This window comes from Theropithecus gelada, chromosome 2, assembly GCF_003255815.1.
Source record: "Theropithecus gelada isolate Dixy chromosome 2, Tgel_1.0, whole genome shotgun sequence".
NCBI lineage: Eukaryota > Metazoa > Chordata > Mammalia > Primates > Cercopithecidae > Theropithecus > Theropithecus gelada.
The window spans coordinates 133,395,682-133,419,065 of NC_037669.1; the positions used below are offsets into that span (position 1 = coordinate 133,395,682).

The 23,384-nt window shown below is 36.1% G+C and overlaps 2 protein-coding genes across 4 annotated transcripts in view; one reads left to right on the forward strand and one right to left on the reverse strand.

Moving 5' to 3' along the window:
- Positions 1–4,257, forward strand: part of RARRES1 (retinoic acid receptor responder 1) — a 36,683-nt gene extending 32,426 nt beyond the window's left edge. Inside the window, exons 5-6 of the mRNA XM_025375893.1 lie at positions 3,396–3,458; positions 3,540–4,257. Of these exons, the coding sequence (XP_025231678.1) occupies positions 3,396–3,458; positions 3,540–3,686 (210 nt within the window). The 3' untranslated portion in view covers positions 3,687–4,257. The remainder of the gene's footprint in view (positions 1–3,395; positions 3,459–3,539) is intronic.
- A 5,044-nt stretch (positions 4,258–9,301) lies between these two features.
- GFM1 (G elongation factor mitochondrial 1) overlaps positions 9,302–23,384 on the reverse strand; it is a 45,216-nt gene continuing 31,133 nt past the window's right edge. For all 3 annotated transcript variants that reach the window (XM_025374982.1, XM_025374983.1, XM_025374981.1), the window contains 5 exons: positions 19,991–20,153; positions 17,168–17,312; positions 11,523–11,683; positions 10,670–10,723; positions 9,302–10,534 (listed from right to left, as the gene is read on the reverse strand). In XM_025374982.1, the coding sequence (XP_025230767.1) occupies positions 10,403–10,534; positions 10,670–10,723; positions 11,523–11,683; positions 17,168–17,312; positions 19,991–20,153 (655 nt within the window). In that variant the 3' untranslated portion in view covers positions 9,302–10,402. The remainder of the gene's footprint in view (positions 10,535–10,669; positions 10,724–11,522; positions 11,684–17,167; positions 17,313–19,990; positions 20,154–23,384) is intronic.

Sequence of the window (23,384 nt, forward strand, 5' to 3'; positions counted from 1 at the left end):
TGATACTCAGGGCTAATTTCACCTTTTAATCAATATGTAAAGAAGTACAAGCTTATAAACTCACAGCCCCACATGAATAAGGCCTGAGGGAAGAGTGTGCAAAAAAAAAAAAAAAAAAAAGGACTGAAATACAAATATAAAGTAAGACCCATCTTACTGGCACGACACTTTCCTTAGAACTGAAGAATAGATGTCATTCCCAATACTATGAGGACTGTGCCAAGAACAAGGGATATTTGCTGGCTAGGGAAAAAATGGATAAGCCCATACCTTTAGCCTTTAACATGAATTGAGAAAAGTCAAGCTGAGTATTGCTCTAACTCTTGTCAATCAGTACCAGATTTGTAAGCATCCCAAACTGTCTAACCTGCAGCACATCACTATCAGTCAGCTCATCTTCACGTTACGTAGAAGTCTCCATTAGCCAAAGCTACATATAGAAACCATCCTATCTACCTTATCTATTATGCTGAAATCTACTTTTGATAACTTCTATTACTAACTTAAGCCTAATTTTTCCTACTAAAACCACCCTGGTTCTGTTAGAGATCCTTTGCTCCCTTTTGGGGGAAGCAGGGTGGAGGGGCAGGGGGTGGGCTGGGTCATGACCAAGTAAAAGGGAACAAACAAAACACTTCCAGTCTGTCTGCAACAAGATTAAGTGCTGAGTTACCAGGAAATGTAACAACAAATCATCATCCATTTGGGCCACAAGATTTGGCACTTGTGATGATCTGAATTGAAGCCAAAAAGATAATTTCTGAATAATATTAAAAATAACGACTTCTTGGCAGAGCTTGACATGGGGAGGGCAGTCAGATCTTGGCATCCTTTGCCAGGCTGGGATGTACAATGTCCTCTTATGCAGTTTTTTAAGAAGCTGTGCTTTTGGTTTGGTTTAAAGGTGGTTCCTCCTAAAGGAGAAGGAATCTATAAAAACAAAAATGTAAGTCAATAACTTTATTGAGGAAGTTCTCAGTCAAATGATATAGGGTTTTACCAGCATTATCACGACTCACATTTTTGTATTTAAAAATGGGTAACACTCTTCTTGTGCTTTTACCAAAATAGTCTGTCAAATGGGGCTGGAATCCTAACATTTGTTTTAAGCTCTGCCTCTTTTTTGCCTCACTGGAGACTGCCATGATTTCCTTCCGAAATGCCATTTTCAAAAGCAGAATAAGGCCTTGTTCTCAATAAAACATTTTAAGTGTATAAGTAAAACCAATTTTTATATTTATTATTATTATTATTATTATTATTATGTTAATAGAGATGAGGTCTCACTATATTGCCCAGGCTGGTCTCAAACTCCTGGGCTCAAGTGATCCTCCCATTTTGGCCTCCCAAAGTGCTTGGATTACAGGCATGAGCCCCCATGTCCAGCCTAAAACCAATTTTTAAATCATAAAAATACATGGTAAACAGTCAAGACTTAAAAAATAGTGCAGACAGCACAAAAGTCTGAGACAAATACTCAGCTGGTGTGGGACATCTTGGGATAGATAACCATTTCCTTCCAAGGTCAAGACAGCCACCAAATGAAGGTCTAACAAGGCTAAACACACCTTCAAAGCGACAATGCCAGACTGATCACTGGAACCTCCAGTAACTGTTCCCTTATGAAAGAAACACTGAATTTTCTCTCATGAATTCTCTGACTTTGCAGCTTGTGCCTCAGATGTTTGCTTTGAACATTTGTGGGTACACTGTGAGACAGGAGGGAAACCTACTGAGTACTGCCAAGAAAACCATAGAAAATGCAGTTGATTTCTGATGTATCCAGGCCCTCTCCTGTATCTTCCCTCCAGACTTCCTCACCTACTGGAAATTTCATGGCTTGTAAAAATCTCCATCAATGTAGGCAAAGGGGAGACAAAATTTTTTTTGGGGGGGGGGGGGGGGATTTGCTTTTTTGTATTCTTTAGTAGTCTTAATACAAACCTGGTAATGTAACCAAAATGCAAGTGTAGTCACTTGCTGCTTGCAGAATCCAATTCACAAGAGTGAGGTCTGGTATAAAGACGGTGACTTTATTCCAAAGCTAGCTTAGGGGAAGAAGTATAGGCTCCTGCCTTTAAGGTATTGTTTCCCTTTTGGGACAAAAAACAAGGGCTTTTAGAGGGGGAGCTGACATAAATGGCTTGCAGGGGAGGGAGTGAGCAGTTGCAGGGTCTGTGTGACTCTCTTGGGTGCCGTATCTACCGGGTGGTAGAGCTGGTGCCATTGTGGGCAGAGCTAGATTGTAAAATGGCCATTATCTCAAGATACTTGGACAGAGTTCCCTCGTGGGCCTAACTGAGATTGTAAATTGACTGTTGTCTCATGAGGCCTTCTCCTGGTGGGAGAGAGTTCCAGCTCTCGAGCTTTGAAGTGAGCACATACATAAGCTTGCCATGCAGGGAGTGTCTGGTAAAAGGGAAGGTAAAGGTTATGATTCCATTTCTAAAGAGCTAAGCAGGAAGTAGAGAACAGGGGGAATAGGTGGAAAGAGAAAAGAAAAAAATTGTTTTTTAAGTAACTCATTCTTTCTCTTAGAAAAATGGAGTACTCAGTTATAGTAGGAAAAGACTAAAATTATAATCCAAATTAAGGTATTTTTAAAAAATATTCTTTCTTCCATTTTTACTAGTGAACAGATAAGCACTCTTGCAAAAAAAAAAAAAAAAAAAAAAAGGAGGCGGGGAGGAAATGTCAAAAAAAAATACACAGTTGGTTTAGTCACTAGTAAAATGTATAGAAACGATGTGAATAAAAGAGGTGAAGACAACTGCCTGCCTACTGAAAAATATCCAATGCGCTGGTTTTAGAAATTCTGTGGTATAGCTTCATGTTGGTATATATGAAGAATGCGGATGTTGGAGTCAGTAGATCTGGTTGGAATTCCCATTTGTCACTTCCTAGCTGTAACCTCATATTACCTCTCCTGTAAAACCAGGCTTATAATACATAGATCGTAAAGGAGAATTAGATGAGAACATGTAGAAGGTGCCTAGCACAGAACCCGGCCCATGGTAGGCCTTCTAGAATTACTGGTTGCCCCTCCCCTTGTCTTACTGCCTGTCATATCAGGGCTAATATATCATCTTGAGGTGCATATACAGTATCAAGATCATTAAGGTTGTTAAAAAAAAATCTCCCTATTCCCACAGACTTCAGTCTCCATCAAAAAAGTGATAGACATTCAACCAGACTTTCATATAACTCAGTGACAAGACAAAAATGAGGATCCATGACTTCCATATCTTGAAGCAAAATACTACCAAAAACCCTGAGGCTGAAATCTAAAAGGCAGTAGGAGACACAAGGCACCCATTCAAAACAAGAATGTATTGTATAGTTATTACACTAAATACCATCATATTTATTACACTAACTCTTTTTTCTCCCTCTAGAAAACTAATGATGATACAATTGATTTTGATTATACTGTTCTACTTCATGAATTATCAACACAGGTAAAACATAAAATTGTATGTAGAATTGTTTTTACCATAAGTTTTTGCAGATTATAGTATTTTATAACTCTTATTTCCTAGGAAATAATTCCCTGTCATATTCACTTGGTCTGGTACCCTGGCAAACCACTTAAAGTGAAGTACCACTGTCAAGAGCTACAGACACCAGAAGAAGCCTCTGGAACTGAAGAAGGATCAGCTGTACCAACAGAGCTTAGTAATTTCTAAAAAGAAAAAATGATATTTTCCAACTTCTTAAAAAGTGACGATACTAGCATAAATCATTTTTCTGGTAAAATAGCTAAGGTATAGATCTTCGAACAATTTGGGAAAGCCTATGATTACAAGTAAAAACTCAAAAATTCAAAGATGTTGGTTTTTTGTTTGTTTCTCAGTCTGCTTTAGCTTTTAACTCTGGAAGCGCACGCACACTGAACTCTGCTCTGTGCTAAACAGTCACCAGCAGGCTCCTCAGGGTTTCAGCCCAAAAATGTAAAACCTGGATAATTAGTGTATGTTGCAACGGGATCAGCATTTTTTTTAAACTGCAAAAAATGATGGTCTCATCTCTGAATTTACATTTCTCATTCTTTTGAACATACTATAGCTAATATATTTTATGTTGCTAAATTGCTTCTAGCATGTAAACAAAGATAAGATACTTTCGATGAAAGTAAATTATAGAAAAAAAATTAACTGTTTAAAAGGAACTTGATTATATTTTATGATTTCAGGCAAGTATTCCTTTTTAACTTGCCACCTACTTTTACATAAATGTTTACGTTTCTAAATAATGAAATGTGTTAAATGTTCTCATGGAGATTTGTATACAAAGGAAAAACTTGTGCTTAAACTGGAATTAAATGAAATGGTAACATTGCTTAACTTAAATTTTACAAATAATAGAACATCTATCTCACCAGATAAAGCTGTCTGCAAACATGCATCAAAACGAACACTGATGTAACTGAAAGTATATTAAATATTTACATTTTCATTTACAAGGACAACCTGGACCGAGTGTTGGCCTAAGTAATTTATAAAAGCAAACACAGTATATACATAGTACACAGTATGTACTAATCAAATCCAGTGGAGTATCTGCTTAAGGCAGGAGGAAGTGATCCAGGAAATGTTGTCATCATTTGCCTCTGAAAACTAGTATCACTTAGTGGAATGTTTATGTCAGTGTGTAAACCAGGTTCTGTAGCCAGTAATTGATTAGGAAATAGGAGCCTTAAAATATACCAAAATATTACTTTTAAGTGTGCACTTTTAGACAATCAGAAAAGTTTATACTAAAGAAGGCATGAACTCATACAAAATAAAATAAGCTGATCTAGTTTATATATTTTTCTACTTAAAACCCTATGCTTTGCATTTATCTTCCCAAAATCCAGCTGATTTATAATTTAAAAAAATTTTTTTTTAATTAAAAAAAAACGGGCTGGGCGTGATGGCTCACATCTGTAATCTCAGCACTTTGGGAGGCTGAGGTAGGAGGATCACTTGAGCCCAGGAGTTCATGACTAGCCTGGACAACACAGTGAGACCCCATCTCTTTAAAAAAGTTTAATGATTTAAAGATTTGTGGCTGGGTGTGGTGGCTCATTCCTGTAATCCCAGCATTTTGGGAGGCCAAAGGCAGGAGGATCACTTAAGCCTAGGAGTTCAAGATCAGCCTGGGCAGCACAGTGAAATACAGTCTTAATTTTAAAAAATACATATATATATAAAAAAAATAAAGAGTTGTAAGTATTTGGAAGCACTGCAAACAATCATTTAAAGGACACATCAGCTCTCCCACCTATGTGATAATGAAGAGATACTTTTTCTAAATTTATCAAAAATAATCCACAGTGATTAAATTATACCAAAAACAAGTGATAAATTTCTGTAACTGAAGTTCCCCAAATGATCTTCAAAAAAAGTCCCAAGAGCATTATAATAGTACATTCAATGTCCTGTGATATTTAATCAATCTTTTAGTGTCACATTAAGGACTAGAAACTTGTTGTTTCAGCTTTCTAGAGTTGGAGCTTTCTCAAAGTCCTCATCCCCATAAATGCATTTTTCTTTTGTCTTTTTGTTTTTCTTTTTGTTTGTTTGTTTGTTTGATCTTCATTGGGTAGCTATCTTGACTTTGGAAAGAAATGGTTATCTATTCCCGGATGTTCCACACCAATTGGTTATTTATCTCCCTATGTTGCCCAGGCTGGTCTCAAACTCCTAGGCTCAAGGGATCCTCCCACCTCAGCCTCCCAAAGTGTTGGGATTACAGGCATGAGCCACAAAAGGCATTTTTCATTAGTGAGATTAGGCTCACAAACGTGTCCATAATCCAACCAGGTAATGATTCTAAGGTAACCCTTTAGCAGATTTATTACCATACAATAGATTATGAAGGGGAATTCTATACATACAAATATACAAACACAATTACCTAATTTATTAATTTACAAAACCCCCAAAAGTTAAACCAACTAAAAAGTTACCACTATTATCATCAGAACATCTTTTCTTTTCTTTTTTTTTTTTTTGAGACAGAGTCTCACTCTGTTGCCCAGGCTGGAGTGCTGAAGTGCAGTGGTACCATCTCAGCTCACTACAGCCTCCGCCTTCCGGGTTCAAGCGACCCTCCTGCCTCAGCCTCCTGAGCAGCTGGGGCTACAGGCGCGTGCCACCCCACCCGGATGGTTTTTGTATTTATAGTAGAGACGGGGTTTCACCGTATTGGCCGGGTGGTCTCGAACTCCTGACCTCAAGTGATCCACCCACCTCGGCCTCCCAAAGTGCTGGGATTACAGGCGTGAGCCACCACGTCTGGCCTCAGAACATCTTCTCTAGCACAAACTCTAAAATTGTTAACTTAATTTTACCAATATTGGTTTCACTAGCTAATAAACAACAGAAAAATCACTTGGCATAAAATGAAAAACTAAATTCCCTACGTCCTCTTTTCATTAAGAGTCTAATTATTCTGAATCACTCTTAGCTAATTACAGTTACATACAGCATCACATTCATTTTCCTATCCCTTTAGAACTTTCAGAATTTTAAGACACATAAAATAATGCCAGGGATTTTTGTCTACATTCCATTTTATTTTATTCATAGTTTCATTTTCTTCTTACCTGAATTATGAATTTTTAGAAGTTAAACAAGTTCTTTTGAAAGTCAGTTGGAAGCTTATCTATTTGCACCTGAATGTTAGTCATTCATGACATCATAGTTTATTACATCAATTTCTCTCAAATTAGAAAATTTTGACCTGTTCTGTGATCTTTCCTAGTTTTCAAAGTACTATAGTCACCTAACATGCTGCCTAAGACCTACTGGAATGGATAAATGAATGAATGCTCACAATAAATTTTCCTTGAATACAATTAACTTATTTCAATTATGCACTACAATGTTATTTGAAGATACTTTCAGTGGCAATTAGAGCTCCAGTTCAATAATTTACAGTTTTAGCAATGCAAATAGCTATCACGTACAAAGGAACACATTCCAACATGTCATGACTTACTCCTACTGGGTTGACTGTCAATTTTGAGACTCACACAGATTTCAAAAACATTAAAATATGAAAAATCCTAAACTTTGGAGTTGATTAAATTTTAGTGATTTTATAACCACACAATCTAAGAGTGAACAGAGGAAAGAAATAACAAAAAACAGGAACGCTTTTTTTTTTTAGGTAAAGTTATCAAGCAAGGCATGGTGGTGTGTGCCTGTTGTCCCAGCTACTCCAGAGGCTGAGGCCAGACGATTGCTTGAGCCCATGAATTTGTGAGCAGCCTGGGCAACACAGCGAGACCCCATCTTTAAGTTCAGGGGTTCATGTGCAGGCCTGTTACCTAGGTAAACTTGTGTCGTGGGGGTTTGATGTACAGATTATTTCATCACCGAGGTATTAAGCCTAGTACCCATTAGTTGTTTTTCCTGATCCTCTCCCTCCATCCACCCTCCACCCTCCAATAGGCCCCAGTGTGTTGCTCCCCTCTGTGTGTCCATGTGTTCTCATTATTTAGCTCCCACTTATAAGTAAGAACACGCAGTATTTGGTTTTCTTTCCCTATGTTAGTTTGATGAGGATAATGGCTTCCAGCTCCATCTATGTCCCTGCAAAGGATTTGATCTCGTTCTTTTTTACGGCTGCATAGTATTCCACAGTGTGTATGTACCACATTTTCTTTATCTAGTCTATCACTGATGGGCATTTAGGTTGATTCCATGTCTTGCTATTGTGAATAGTTCTGCAATGAATGTGTGCATGCATGTGTCTTTATAACAGAATGATTTTACATTCCTTTAGGTATATAGTAATGGTATTGCTGAGTCAGACGGTTTTTGTCTTAGAAGACCTCATCTCTTAAAAAAAAGAAAAAATTATTAAACAAAAAAATCAAACTCTAATATCACACAAAAGAATGCAATATGACACTTCTGAATGTCACAAATTTTTCATTTCATGTCTTGGGCTTAAGTGCAGTGCAGGCAATATTTCAGTGGTCTTTAACTTTGTCTGCATATTAGAATCACTCAAAAAACGTTTTATCTTGATCCAGTCAAATACTTTAAATTACTGGGTGTAGGCCTAGGTATTTACTTTGAAGGCTCCCCCAGTGATTTTTCAAGTGCAGTGAGGGTTGGGAATCAGTACAATACTACCTAGTGCTGCTACTATTCTCCAACACAAGTATGTAATATTCGAATTAGCCAACAATTATCCTTCTTGATAGTAATATAAACAACCCTCACTTACAAATATTCTCATTAATTTTTTTCTATGCTACAGACTTTGGTTGGTATGTGATCTTTGCCAACTATAACTAATGAGTTAGAAAGAGATGTGGGTTCTGGTCCTGATCTGTCCGTTTATGAACCTATTCTAATTACTCCCACCAGCTAGGCCTGAGTCATTACCTATGAAATGCTGGTATTGGATTAAATATCTAAGACCTTTCCTAACACTGTAACATTATAACCAGGATGTTTTACAAATTAAAAATGAGTAAAATTTTTACTTATTATTCAAATTTATCCAGTTTAGTTCCAGTAGTTGTGACTATTCTCAATAGCCATAGGAATCACGCTAAATTCCATGAAGGTACACAGAATGTATTTCCTCATTAGGAACAATATTCAAAGTTACTGTGAATGGCACAAGATGCTGATGAAATGCCAAAGCAACCACATTTTTTCAGACCTGATGCTACTGTAGCAACAGACATTCATGGGGGAAATGCACTTAGTGAATAATTGTAATTAAAGTATCAATTTAAAAACTTAGGTTTTGTGGTCTCATTAAAGCTATTTACCTTATCTGTGCTTCCTCTATTACCAAATGGACATAATAATAGTACTTACTCCTAGGGTTGTGCGAATGAAATGGTACAATGCATTTAAAGTATTTAGCAGCCAGCCACGGTGGTTCACACCCATAATCCCAGCACTTTACGAGGCTGGGACAGGCGGAGAGCTTGAGCCCAGGAGTTTGAGACCAGCCTGGGCAATATGGCAAAATCCCATCTCTTCAAAAAATGCAAAAATTAGCAGGGAGTGGTGGCACACACCTGTAGTTTCAGCTACTTGGGCATCTGAGATGGGATAATTGCTTGAACCCAGGAAGCAGAGGTTGCAGTGAGCAGAGATAGTCCCTCTGCATTCCAGCCTAGGGGACAGAGCGAGACCCCGCACAAAAAAATAAAAATCTAAAAAAAAAAAAAAGTATTTAGTAAATGCCTTGAAAACATGTGCTCAATACTTTTTAAAAATCTTTTTTCCCTAGAAACCTGCAAGTATAAAGCCACGTCTGTAAGTCAAGAAAAGCAAAGGAATTTAAAATCAATTATTTTATTTCTATCATCAGGTAATGGAAAGGACTAGGATCCATCTACACCATCAGATTTTTGGATGAAGCAATTCTGAACCGGGTAACAGAACTGCTTGGGAAAGCCTAGCTTTTTCTGGAAACAAAAGATTAACATTTGTTCCTTCGCAATCTCAGTGAATACAATATATGATAAATTCCAAGGAATTCAAATTTAACTAGTATTCATTAGGTTGATGAAACCAACTTACATTTGATTTAAGTGTACAAAAACATTAAGATGAGCACAAACAAGAATAGCATATGCAAGGGTCTACTTTTCACTTCACAATAGACCACAAGGAAGTAATACTTACACTCCTAAAACAGAGGCAGTTACAAATTTGCAGAAACCACAAACTGAAATAATCAGACATATATAAAACAGAGAGAAATTTGGCTAATATTTTAATATCCCAATGAAGAATCTGAAAAACTCTCTCTATGAAGATCATATGGAACCCACTCGTCAACAGAAAAGCCTGCCCATTAATGACACTCCAAGAAGTGTCATGGTGTATGCGATTCACTTTCAAGTCTTCAGCAAACTAAAAATACAGAGGTATGAGACTTAAACAGATAATAGTGAAAGCAAATATGACAAAACAAATCATTATATGATAAACAACCTGTTAACAAAGGAGGGTAGATGGAAAGTATGTGGTGGTTCTTTGCATTTTTTCAGCTTTTCTCTGTGTTGTAAACTCCTATGATACAAAATTTGAAAAGGAAATGAACATACATTCTAAGCTTAAAAGTATAACCGAAATTAGTCTCTTCTCCCCTTAAATAAATATTAAACATATTTCAGTAATAATTATATTTTATTTGAGGATTTTCAATAAACTATAAAACCAATCAATAGAATTGAGATAGACATAGAATTACCTTTGAATATAACAGAAGCTCCTGAATATGAATAAGAAGGGCTTCTTTTGAAGAAAGAAGAGCCCGCTTCCTGGGCTCAGAATTTCTTGTTTCAGCAGCCTGAATTTATTCCACTGGAATCCATCAAAGTATCAAGACCACACAAATTCAGTTAAAGTCAGTCAACTCACAGTAAGCAAAGTTAGTTCTTGGCTTTTCCTTTTTTAACAGGAAGTTGACCTGTAGCTTCCAAATACTTATTAATGATGTCTTCTTGTGTGGATGGTAAACATGGCTGATACCTGCAGTACTCCATTGTGTATTCTCCCTTTCCCTAAGGATTTTTTTAAAAAGAGAATTTTTTTTTTAAACTATCAAGTAAAGTCATGCAAGGTCAAGATTTTATAATATGATCATTGTGTAGGGTGGTCTTCTGAAGGGTGCTACAGTAAAGTTTAAACTTGCCTACCTCTGTGCATGACCGAAGTTCAGTGGAATAACCAAACATATCATTTAGAGGGACCTGAAAACAAACACAGTAGATATTTTAGCATTGCTTATTGGAAAATATTTGAGAAAAATACAGATGCACTTTAGCCATTTAATTCCTTTAGATTAAGATTTCTGCTCACTACTCTTAGTTTAAAATAATTAAAAGCCAAAGAGAAACATTTTTGTTTTATTCCAAGTGGAAATCCTATTTGAAAATTATTTCATTTGACAGTCGCGACCAGAAACCAAATCTTTCCATTTCATGGAGTGAACACCACTGACAGCCTTCCCTCCTCATCCCCACTCCACTCTGTAGCCCCAGCTTAAGCACTCAGAACTGTTTCTTCTGAGAAAATGTGAATATAACTTTCCTTTGGACACCTTAATGATATGCTGAGAGTAGTGTTTTCCAGGAGGCCTTATGAAATGTAATAAACACTTTCTCCCTTGAGATTTAAGTCAAGAAAGCTATAGGCAAGGGAATTAAAAGGGATAAATTAAAGATAACTATGCAAATAAAGCTAAAATGAGAGAGATAATATACATCTTATTTTTCCTTTTCTTTTTAATTTGTCTGTCTGTGCTTATCCAAGAAAGAGAGATAATATACATCTAAGAAAATGACACATTTCCAAAAGGTCAAGATAAAATAAATCTTATATTTAACTTCTGCACTTAAGAGTTGCTCTAATAGCAGATTACAGAAAATGCCACATGTATAAAGCCACAAATTCAGCAAGGAAATGTGTCCATTTGCAAAAACAAAAGTTAATCTGGATTTCCTTCTATGGTTAATAAAAGCAGGACTGTCAATGACCAAGAGTACTTACATCTGCATGCAGTGTAAAATAGTCCTCAACTCCGTCTTGCCCAGTGATTACCCCATGGCGTCGGTTAATTCCTGCAATTACTTGTCCCTGAAATTCATTTGGACCTACAATTTCCACAGCCATAATAGGTTCAAGAATACATAATGTTGCATTTGCCAAGGCTGGGTTAAAAAAAAAAAAAGTTCATTAGTCTTCATACAAACTACAACTGTCCAGATATAAAAAAGGGAGAAAGATGCTACTTTCCCAAAGGTACAAACACAAATGGCAAGCTTGAAATATTTGACCTAGACTCATTTTTCCTGTAGTAATAACAGTCACTCTTCTAAATGGAAATTCCAACATTTAATTTTAATATTGGTATTTCCATTATCATATTATTATCCTTAAAACTCATTAAATAGCAGAGAATAATACAAAAGGGTCTTAAAACAACATCTGATCAAGTCCTTTACCATCTAAATGATCCAGCTCAGTTAGGTATTCTCTCTGAAAATCGTCAGGGGTAAAGATAATGACTGTTACAAATTTGACCAAGGTAAACCCTTTCTTTTTTTTTTTTTTGAGTCTTGCTTTGTCACCCAAGCTAGAGTGCAATGAGGCAATCTCGGCTCACTGCAACCTCTGTCTCCCAGGTTCAAGCAATTCTCCTGCCTCAGCCTCTGAGTAGCCGGGATTATAGGCGTCTGCTACCACTAATTTTTTGTATTTTTAGTAGAGACAGGCTTTCGCCATGGTCAGGCTGGATAAACCCATTCTTTCTTGTAGTCCCTGGCAGACAGTGATTTTTAATTATAAGAAAATAACTTTTGTCACAGGGCAGGAGGGGACGTGGAGGGTACCCTTCCTATACTCAGAAGCAAGAATCAAGCCACGTCTATGATGTCTTTCCTTTTCTAGTCTGAACAATTTCAACACCTGATTGAGAATGGGAAGACCAAGTTTCTAGTTTTTGCTCTACCTCAAAGAAGTTATATGCCTTTTGGAAAAACACAGTTTGTCCAGGTCTCAAATTTTTTCATCTACAAAATAAGGATTCTGGACTAGATTGGGCCATTTAAACACTAAAACTCAGTGCGTTTGTATTTATTTTTATCCCATTTAATACATAACCAAAACACTTCTTTCTGTTAAAGTGCTAATGTTTAAATGTAACAATATGGAGAGAATATAATAAAACTTCAAACATTTATACTTAATTTGGAAGTTGTGATAGTGACAAATACTTCAGTCTCAGGTTTGTTAAATTATCTCCAAATAAAGGCTTTCACAGAAATGATGACAAGGGTAGTATTTTGTTTAAATATAATCACAGGTTTTCCAGAAGCATCAATTTGATTATAATAAACCAAAACTAAAAATTTTTCTTATATATTCACTTAGTGCTTCTTCTAGAGACAGTTATAGCTTAACTGCAATACTTATGACAACAGGAATGTAATTAGAAATATTTTTAAATTTAAATCATATCCTAGCTCACACCTACCCTCGAATAATTAGTTCTAATGGGTGAATTTTGTTCTGAAAGAGAAATAACTGAACTCAAAGAGGTACTGCAGACTCCTATGCTTCACTGGCTAAGTCCTGCAGAAACCTACATGGACATCTAAATCAGACTAACAATTTTAGAGTGTAGAAACAGTTCTATTCCTTGCATAACTTCTTTACAACAGCAGGGCTTCCTTGGCTCTAAAGCAATGTAATTAATATGAAAAAAAGCACCCAGAAGGAGAGATGTGAGCAGACGTATCTAGATTTAGTTACACATTATCTAATGTTCTCAACAGGATAAGTAATGTAAAACATCTAGATTGTGAAAGGGTAAAGGGAAGGAAAGAGGCAAGTATATGGTGTCCATCACTCAATTATTGAGGACAGCCTTTCTGGTTCTATTTCACATCCCCTTACCCTGCTCCCTTCCTTTTAACTCTCTAAATCTACTCCCCGATTTAGTTCCAAATGAATCTTATCTTTACACATGTCTTCCTCTAATCCTATACCATGAGATAAGATTCCAAAGCCAATTCGCCTGCCATTTTTCAATAGCCACATTGCATCCAAGTCCTAAAAGAAATTTTTCCTCCAGCAGGTCTGTAGTCAAGTCAATTTCACCTTTCAGTTTTAGGTTACATCACTGATCAGTCTCATGAACAATATTTACAATTAGGTTCAAATGAATTCTAGTGTTCATTTTTTAAATCAAGAATACAGGAGAATGTGAACTACAGTTCTTCCAATTTTGATAAGATAAAACATATAATAATAGTATACTATTATAGTAACTATAATATCTTATAGTTATAAGCTATTCTTATATTAAACTCATTTACCAACATTTTCACTGTAAAACTCTAATACGGCATTCAACAGAGGTGTATGTAAAAAAAAAAAGGTGATTTTCTTGCTGAGTGTGGCAAGAACTTCCTTTCACCTGACTTTTATATTTTTGTCTTTTTTTATCAGGACAGAAAAAGCTAATTTTTATTTTTACTTCAAATCTAATGTTTTTAAAAAAAGTTTTAATTTTTAATTGACAAAATAATAATTGTATAGGCCAAGTGCAGTAGTGGCTTATAACTGGCAGGTGGATCATTTGAGGTCAGGAGTTCAAGACCAGCCTGGCCAACAGGGTGAGACCCTGTCTACTAAAACTACAAAAATTAGCTGGGTGTGGTGGCACGCACCTGTAATCTCAGCTATTTGGGAGGCTGAGGCAGGAGAATCACTTGAACCCAGGAGGCGGAGGTTGCAGTGAGCTGAGATCACACAACTGCACTCCAGTCTGGGTGACAGATAATAATACAATAATAATAATATACAATAATAATAAGAATAATTGTATATATTTGGAGGATACAGTGTGATGTTTTCAAGATTTTTGTCTTTCAATCATGGAGAAATAAAAATCAGATGAAGAAACAGTAAGGTAACTTATTTCTCATGCTAGCATCCTGCTTGTTTGCACAGTATATCTTGTAAAAAATAAAACTACTCAGCCAGCCATGGTGGCTCACACTATAATCCCAACACTTTGGGAAGCTGAGGCAGGAGGATCACTTGAGCCCAGGAGTTTATGAGACCAGTCTGGGAAACAAAGTAATACCCCATCTCTACATAAAATAATAATTAAAAAAAATTAGCCAGGCATGGTGGCATGCCCTTGTACTCCCAGCTACTCAGGAGGCTGAGATGGAGAATCACTTGAGGCCAGGAGTTCGAGGTTGCAGTTAAGTCAAGATTGTGATACTGCACTCCAGCCTGGGTGACAGAGCAAGACCCTGTCTCAAAAATAGAAAAGTAATCCCAGAAATTTGGAAGGCCAAGGTGGGCAGATTACATGAGGTCAGGAGTTCAAGACCACCCTGGCCAACATGGCGAAACCCTGTCTCTACTAAAAATACAAAAATTAGCTGGGTGTGGTGGTGCATGCCTATAATCTCAGCTACTTGGGAGGCTGAGGCATAAGAATTGCTTGAAACTGTGAGGTGGAGGTTGCAGTGAGCCAAGATCACACCACTGCAATCCAGCTCCAGCCTGGGTAACAGAGTGAGACTCTGTCTCAAAAAAAAAAAAAAAAAAAAAACCTCAATTCAATTATAATCTAGTGTTTTCCCCCTGTACATCTAATAGGCAATTAATCATACTTAATAATATATATACTATACCTAAATAACAAAAAACTAAATGGTACATATTCAACTGTTTAGTTAATATTCATATACATTTTTTCCACAGGAAATATATATACATATATTAATATATTAGCTCCAAATGAATCTTACCCTTACACATGCCTTCCTCTAACCCTAGACCATGAGACAAACAAAGCTCCAAACTTAACTCACCCTGCCATTTTTGGATGGTGCATTGCATCCAAGTCCTAAAAGTAATATTATATATACATATTTTATATTTTTTAAAGTGGCCATATACATTTTTTTCCACAGGATATATTTTTATATATTATCTGTATTTTTTATATATCTTTTTCCCACAGTATATTATACATATTATATATTTATATATACTTTATATAGTTTACATATATTTTATACTTTGTTATATATTACACACTTTATATATAGTATATATGCATATATACTTTATACATGTATTGTATATAAACACATCTACAAATATATATACATATATAATATATAACATATATATCCTGTAGGAAAACGTATATGGCCACTTTATTTATATATGTATATATATGGCCACATGCATCTGTATTTACTTATATTTAAATGTAGGAGCAGTTAAAAAGGATGAGGCTCCTTGTTGATTGATAACCATATCAATTATCTGGCTTTATGTAACCTCTATTTCCAGGAAAGCTACCAATTTCCAGTAAAGAACCACCATAGAACAATCAGTACTTTCTAATTTGTTTTAACTGTACTTTTAAAAAGTATATAAAGTGATTATAACTAATTTGTCAGTTTAAAGCATACTAAAGTGGTAAACACACAGAGGTAAAAACCCAAGTATTTTAATGTGAGTCATACCTAATAAAGTCTCATTTTCTTTGTCATTTTATTTACCTGTTTCCTATTTACACAACCTTCAGACTGTGACAAGATTTCTACATCATAAATTTCAACTGCATTTTTAATAGAGAGCTGATATAAAGGAAACCTCTCTTTGATAGCTGAGAAACCGAAACATAAATGAGGAATCAGCAATTCTCCCCAACCACTGCCCCCCACACCTGATCACAGATGCAAAGTGTGACCAAAAATACCACAAAGTTCAAATTCATACAGAATCAATAAATCCTGATCTACAGAATGTTTAGGAAATACTATGATTAAAGTTTCTACTGTCCACTCTAATCCTCTTTGATAAAGATATTTTGGAAATATTTTGTGAATCATAATTCTACTGTGTGAAGACACTTGTGGACATTACTAATGTATTTTCACATAAAGGACATGGAAAAGATGACAAAGAGAATGGAATTTTCTGGCTTCAGGAAATGGCTTTGAAGTTCCTTTCTTGAATAATCCTGATGTGAAACTGCTATGTTGTCACTAGCTTTTTTTCTCTTAAAAGCAAAGAATCAGATATGTTTGCAACTGCATAAGGTTCTAGTTCATCAGCATTTAAATACAAATATTATTCTGTGAGAAATGTTGACAATTTTAGCAGTTTTGCAAGAAATCTGCATTGTGAATAAGGTTTACCAAATTCTTTCAAAATACTTTGCCATTCTCAAAATGCCTAAAAGTATACAATGTCATAATGAAGAAATTACTTACAAATTTATGGATTTCTTGACATTTGAATAAGTCACTGGAAATAACAAGACTGTAGTTAAGACATCTTTTAAAAATTTCTTAGAATTCTGAACATTTCAGTCTTCTCTATTAAAAACAGAACTTATAAATTATCTATGAATTCAAATACCTGAAAGAAAACCCCAGAGAATGTAGGAGAATACGGTAGTCTTTTAGTTTTGCGAGAAAGAGAACGTAATAATCTACCTTGATCTCAATTCTATAAAGATTTGCCCACTACTTACAATATTCCCTGTGGTGCCTAGGGCTCTGGGTGAAGAAGACTAAAAATAGTGTTGCCTTCTGAGGCTATGATGATCTATCAGGAAAACAGATACGCTAAGGTACCCGGGCACAGCATACCTTGTTTAAGAGCACCTTCTCCTGCTCGGATGAAAGAGATTTCATTAGAATCAACCATGTGGTGTGCTCCATCTTGCAGGACAAACCGGAGCCCAGAGAGCTTGTGACCAGAAAGAGGGCCCTTCTCGCAGGCATCTAAAAACCCCTGTTAATGAATGAACACAACTTCTGGAGAGAGTGGATTTTACTTGCAGATACATTATCAAGAACCCCAAAATATTTGTGTTCAGAAGTGTACGTTTTTATGTGTGCTGTATTTCACCCCTCAAAGGAGAATTTTTTAAAAATGTTTAACAACTTTACTATTGTTTTTTAACTTTTAAGTTCAGGGGTACATGTATAGGTTTGTTACATAAGTAAACTTGTGTCATGAGGTTTGTTGTATAGATTTTTTCATCTTTCAGGTATTAAGCCTGGTACCCATTAGTTACTTTTTCCTGATCCTCTCCTTCTCACCCTTCACCCTCTAATAGGCCCCAGTGTGTGTTGTTCCCCTCTATGTATCCATGTGTTCTCATCATTTAGCTCTTTTATAAGCAAGAACATGTGGTATTTGGTTTTTTATTCCTGAGTTAGTTTGCTAAAGATAATGGCCTCTAGCTCCATCCATGCCCCTCCCTGCAAAGGACATGATATTGTTCTTTTTTATGGCTGCATAGTATTGGTGTGTATGTACCACATTTTCTTTATCCAGTCTATCATTGATGAGCATTTAGGCTGATTCCATGTCTTTGCTATTGTAAACAGTACAACTTTACTATTTAAGTTTTATTACTGTGGCATTTAGATGAACAATTCCTTGGAAAAGCATATTAGTTAAGGGCATAAGCTGGTTTGAAAGCAAGGCTTAGAGTGCTAACAGTCACTTTCTCATAACCTCACCTACAGGAATTACTCAACTCAATTATTCATAACACATCATAGAGACAGCATGATCTTAATTTAACAATGAGGAAACAGTGGAAAAGCAAAACTAAGAAAATCCCTAAAAGAAAACCCCCACCAAAATTGGTGTTTATTCACTAGCTGTGTCTTGAGCCCCACACTGCATACCTCTAACTGCTTTGCCTCATTGGTAGATCACTACATTACAGCTCTGGTGTTATAAAATGTCAGTAAGAACTAGAATTAAAGAGTAATTCACCATTTTTTCAAATCTAATTATTTTTAAAAAAATAGCTTCGTTGAAGTATAACTGATATACAATAAACTACATATATTTAAAGAGTACCATTTGATGAGCTTGCAATTTTTATTAATTCAGTCACTTAACAAATACTTGTAGAGCTCCTACCACTTAAGTTAGTTTTTCTCGGCAACACAATAACATGGCTGCACAGATAGCACAAAATATTTCTTGACATTTCAAAACTGTAAGTTATATTTGCTGTAAAATATCTAAGTTCTCCTTCATCTACATTCATCTTAGTGGATGTAAGAATTTAAAGTGTGTGAATGACAAAATATTGTCTTGAAATAGAATACATTAATCACACAAAAAAATGCTCCACCACTGAAATCAAAACTATAACCTGTTAATAAGATCTTCTAAGTCAAAAGGTTAAAAACAAAAACTGGCCGGGCACAGCGGCTCACGCCTATAATCCCAGCACTTTGGGAGGCCAATGCGGGCGGATCATGAGGTCAGGAGATCGAGACCATCTTGGCTAACACGGTGAAACCCCGTCTCTACTAAAAAAATACAAAAGATTAGCCAGGCGTAGTGGCACGTGCCTGTAGTCCCAGCTACCAGGGAGGCTGAGGCAGGAGAATGGCGTGAACCCGGGAGGTGGAGCTTGCAGTGAGCCGACATTGCGTCACTGCACTCCAGCCTCGGCGACAGAGCGAGACTCGGTCTCAAAAAAAAAAACAAAACACAGTCTATGTGAATTAATTAAGGGTTTACAACATTTTTTTTTTTCTTTTTTCTTTTTTCCGTTTTGGAGACAGGGTCTTACTGTCGCCCAGGCTGGAGTGCAGTGGTGCACAGTTCACCACAGTCTCTATCTTCTGGGCTCAAGCAATCCTCCCCTCTCACCTCAGCCTCCAGAGCAGCTGGGACTACAGGTGTGTGCCACTACACCAGGCTAATTTTTTTTTCTATTTTCATTTTTCTGTAGAGATGGAGTTTCAGCATGTTGCCCAGGCTGGTCTCAAACTCCTGGGCTCAAGTGTTCTGCCCACCTCAGCATCCCAAAATGTTAGGATTACAGGCGTGAACCATTGTGCCCAGCCTACAACAGTCATAAAGCAAATGACCTGGAAAGTGAACAAAACACCCCTCACATGTGCAAAGCACTTCTCCAAGGAAATGTCACATAGTCTTATCTGATCCTCAATTTTGTGAGGGGTGCAGGTTTAAGTATTTTTCTCTCAGTTTACAAATGAAGAAACTGTTCTCAATACTGATTTACCAAAGCATATTAATCAGTAGCAGAAATGAGACAGTAGCACCCAGGTGTTGGGAATCTAAAGAATGATCATTCAGCTACAATAGTACACATAAAACTCTTACAAATCACTAAGAACTACTACAAATTTTAATTGCTGATTACAATAGAGTAGTTTCAATTTATTAAGAAAAATACAACTATGATTCAGAAACATAATAATTTCCCATCATTGTCACAGCATGGATTTATAGCTCTTCTACTTAATGAACTAGACATTCTAAATCAGATGGAAAGCCTAACAATCAGAGAAACAGGAATGTAACTAAAACAAACCGTGATAGACAACATGATGGAAGATAAAGTATGATTTAATACCTGATGAACTGTTTTTAGTAAGTAAAAATGCAAAAACGCTTTTTAAAAAATTTACCTTTTCTACAGCAGGCACAAACTGCTTTGGAATATTTGATCCGAATGTTTCATCTGAAAACTCCAATTTAGTGTAGTCCTCCGGATCCAGAGGCTCCAGGACACCTATTACTTTTCCATACTGGCCTGCACCACCTGATTGTTTTTTATGTGTAAACTCAAACCTGAAAGTGATTTAGGAGAAAAAAAAAAAAAAGGAGCATTATGTAATTACAAAATAAGTAACCCCTATTAATTTAAAAGAACACATTTGATTATTTATTTATTATCATGGTCTTTTTATAAAAGTTTACTGTAGATTTTAAAAAGAACCCTCTCTTTTCTGTTTTTACTTAAAGTGAGGGTGGGATATACTACCCAAGGTAATACACAGATGAATTTCACAAATAAAAAAGTAAAAGTCGAGTAATTAAAAGAAAAAGGTCAGTCTACGGTTCTTGTTCTAATAACCTACATTCCAAAGACCTCGCCCATTTCCCTGGAACACAGTGTTCTTTCTTTAAATCTCTGTAACCAAAGACTTGAAAATAGGACCTTTGATGGCTAAGTTAATTTATTCAGATAGTTCCTATTTGATTTTATTCCTTGGGCATCATAGACTCAGGCAATACAAGAAAAGGGATTTCCAAGTGAAATAATTAATACCTGAAAATGATCGGTGGCAAAATGATAGAGACTAACATAAGTCAGTCATTCAAAAGACACAAAAAGATACTTAAACACAGGTCAGTGTTTACTTCAAACCACTAATGGCAACATTAATATGATAGAATAAGCACTTTACATACATACTAAAGATATGTAAACACAGGCTACTGTTTCACTGGAAAAATCATTTCATGAGTATCTACTGTTTGCAAGGCATTTCTTCCTTTAAATTGAAATCTTCCTCAAGACTACAAGATGGAAGAGGCCAGCTGCTTTCAAAATTATTAGCAGGTAAGAAAATGGACATTAATGAGTGTGCATTCCTGCATACAAATCTGAGAGTGGTTTGGAAAAAGGAAATATCAATATTTGCCTGTTCTAAGCTGTTAGGAGATGCCAGCTTACAACAGGCAAATTTCCAAAACTGTGGAACGCTCTGATATTCTCAAGTATACACAACGGTTTCTATGAGACATTTTAAATCATGTTTTCAATTTGTCAACAATATAACATCTATACAAGCGTACTCTAGATCTGTGATGTCTATATGGTAATAACTAACCATGGCTGTTTACATTTAAATTAAAAGATTTCCATCACTGCCCCAAGTTCTACTGGGCAGCACTGCTCTAAAGGACCAAATCACAAACAAGTAACTCCACACAGTTTCAGGAACCATATCTGAATTTATAATCGAGAGAGTGTCAAACAACAGAATACTTCTGTGCCAGGTTTATGTTAAGTACCTTATATGGATTGTCTTACTTGTTCTTTACCACAAACCCATGAAGTAGGTATTATTTGTATCACCATTTTACAGATGAGAAACCTGAGGGACAGAGAGACTAAGTAACTTGCCCAATGTGACAGAGCATTAAGTGGCAGAGTCAGGATTTGCTCTAAAACCAAAGATCTTAAACATTCTTCTAGAAGGCTAATACAAAAAAGATATAAACTAACTTACAAACGCTGGGGTTAGTTTATTCACTTCAAAAGCTAACAGACGGTGCTACAAGAAGACAGATTTTGCAGTAGTTTAGAAAAAGTAAAGGTAGAAGAACTAAGACTGCGTGACAGGCAGCTAAACAGAAATGCTGAAGGTGAAAGAAATGTCACATTATGAAAGACAATTTCATTTTGGCAAAACATCATCTGTCACATTAAAATGAATGTTGATTAGAATTGTTGGGTGGGGAGGGATTGAGGGAAGAGAAATTACCTATTGGGTACAATGAATATTATCTGGCAGATGGTTACACCAAAAGCCCCAGACTTCACCACTACCCAATATATCCATGTAACAAAACTACACCTGTACCCACTCAATCTATTTTTTTAATCCAAAAAAAAAAAAAAATTACGTCAGGGCCACATTGTTTTCAACAACAAAAAATATATATATATGTAAGAATTGTGTTGGCTTTGTTGTTTACCTCAAATTTGCAGATTTGTTTTGACTTCAGAGTCATAACAAAGTTGCAAGCAATGGGCATTTCTAGTAATTATGTTTTTAAGAGAGCCTAAATTGGTATGTATACTTTTAAATGCCTATTATCTCACAACCAGTGTTACTAGCTTTGATATACAGAGATGGTGACTGTATTCATAAGGCTTCAAAATGGTGACTTGAGGAAGCTCACATATTGTATTTCTCACTACTGGTGGCAACACACGAGATATTAACTAGCGTGAAACCTAAAATTTCATTATCAGCAAAAAGCTCTGAGTTATCAGAATGTACTCAGCCACTTTCCTGGACACTATCAGCAGAGGACCTATTCAAAAACCTCACACACACAACGACAACCTAAGAGGCTGGCTTACAGATACATGACTCATCAAAAGGAAAAAAAAAAAAAGAGAAAAAAATTCCTCCAACTTCTTAGAAAAGGCCTTAAGAGAAGAACTAACCATTTCATCCTTTAGTTACTTTATAGTTGCTGGCTAATATAACTAGAAAAGATGAGAAATGCTATATTGCTATTAATTTTTTTAAAAGCTACATAGTCCAAAGAAACACTGTATTTATAAATTAAAACAGTCTATGAGGAAGACAGTACATTACAAATACATTTTTGTTCACTTTCTTTTTCAAAGCATCACAACATACAGGCATATCTTGGAGGCATTGTGGGTTCAGTAACAGACCACTGCAATGAAGCTAATATCACCACAAAGCAAGTCACACAAATTGTGTTCCTAGTGATTACAAAAGCTGTATGTTTACACGATACTGTAGTCTATTAAGTATGCAATAGCATTATGTCTAAACAAAAATCCCACCACACATATCTTAATTAAAAAATACTTTATTGCTAAAAAATGTTAACAATCATCTGAAACTTCAGCATCAGAATTAGGAGTAGACACTGAAGGTCTAGGAGCCTAGAGGGTCTTAGCTTGATGCTGATGGCTACTGACTGATCAAGGTGGTGGCTGCTGAAGGTTGAGGTGGCTGTGGCAACTTCTTTTAAAATGTTTTTTAGAGATGAGTCTCTCTATTGCCCTAGTTGCCCAGGGCTGGTCTCAAAGTCCTGGCCTCAAGTGATCTTCCTGCCTCAGCCTCCCAAGTAGCTGGAATTAAAGGTGTGAACCACTTCACCCAGTCACATGACAATTTCTTAAGACAAGACAACAATGAAGTTGGCCCCATTGATTGACTTTCCCTTTCACAAGACTTCTCTGTAGCATGTGATGCTGTTTGAAAGGATTATATCCATAGCAGAGTTTCTTTCAAAACTGGAGTC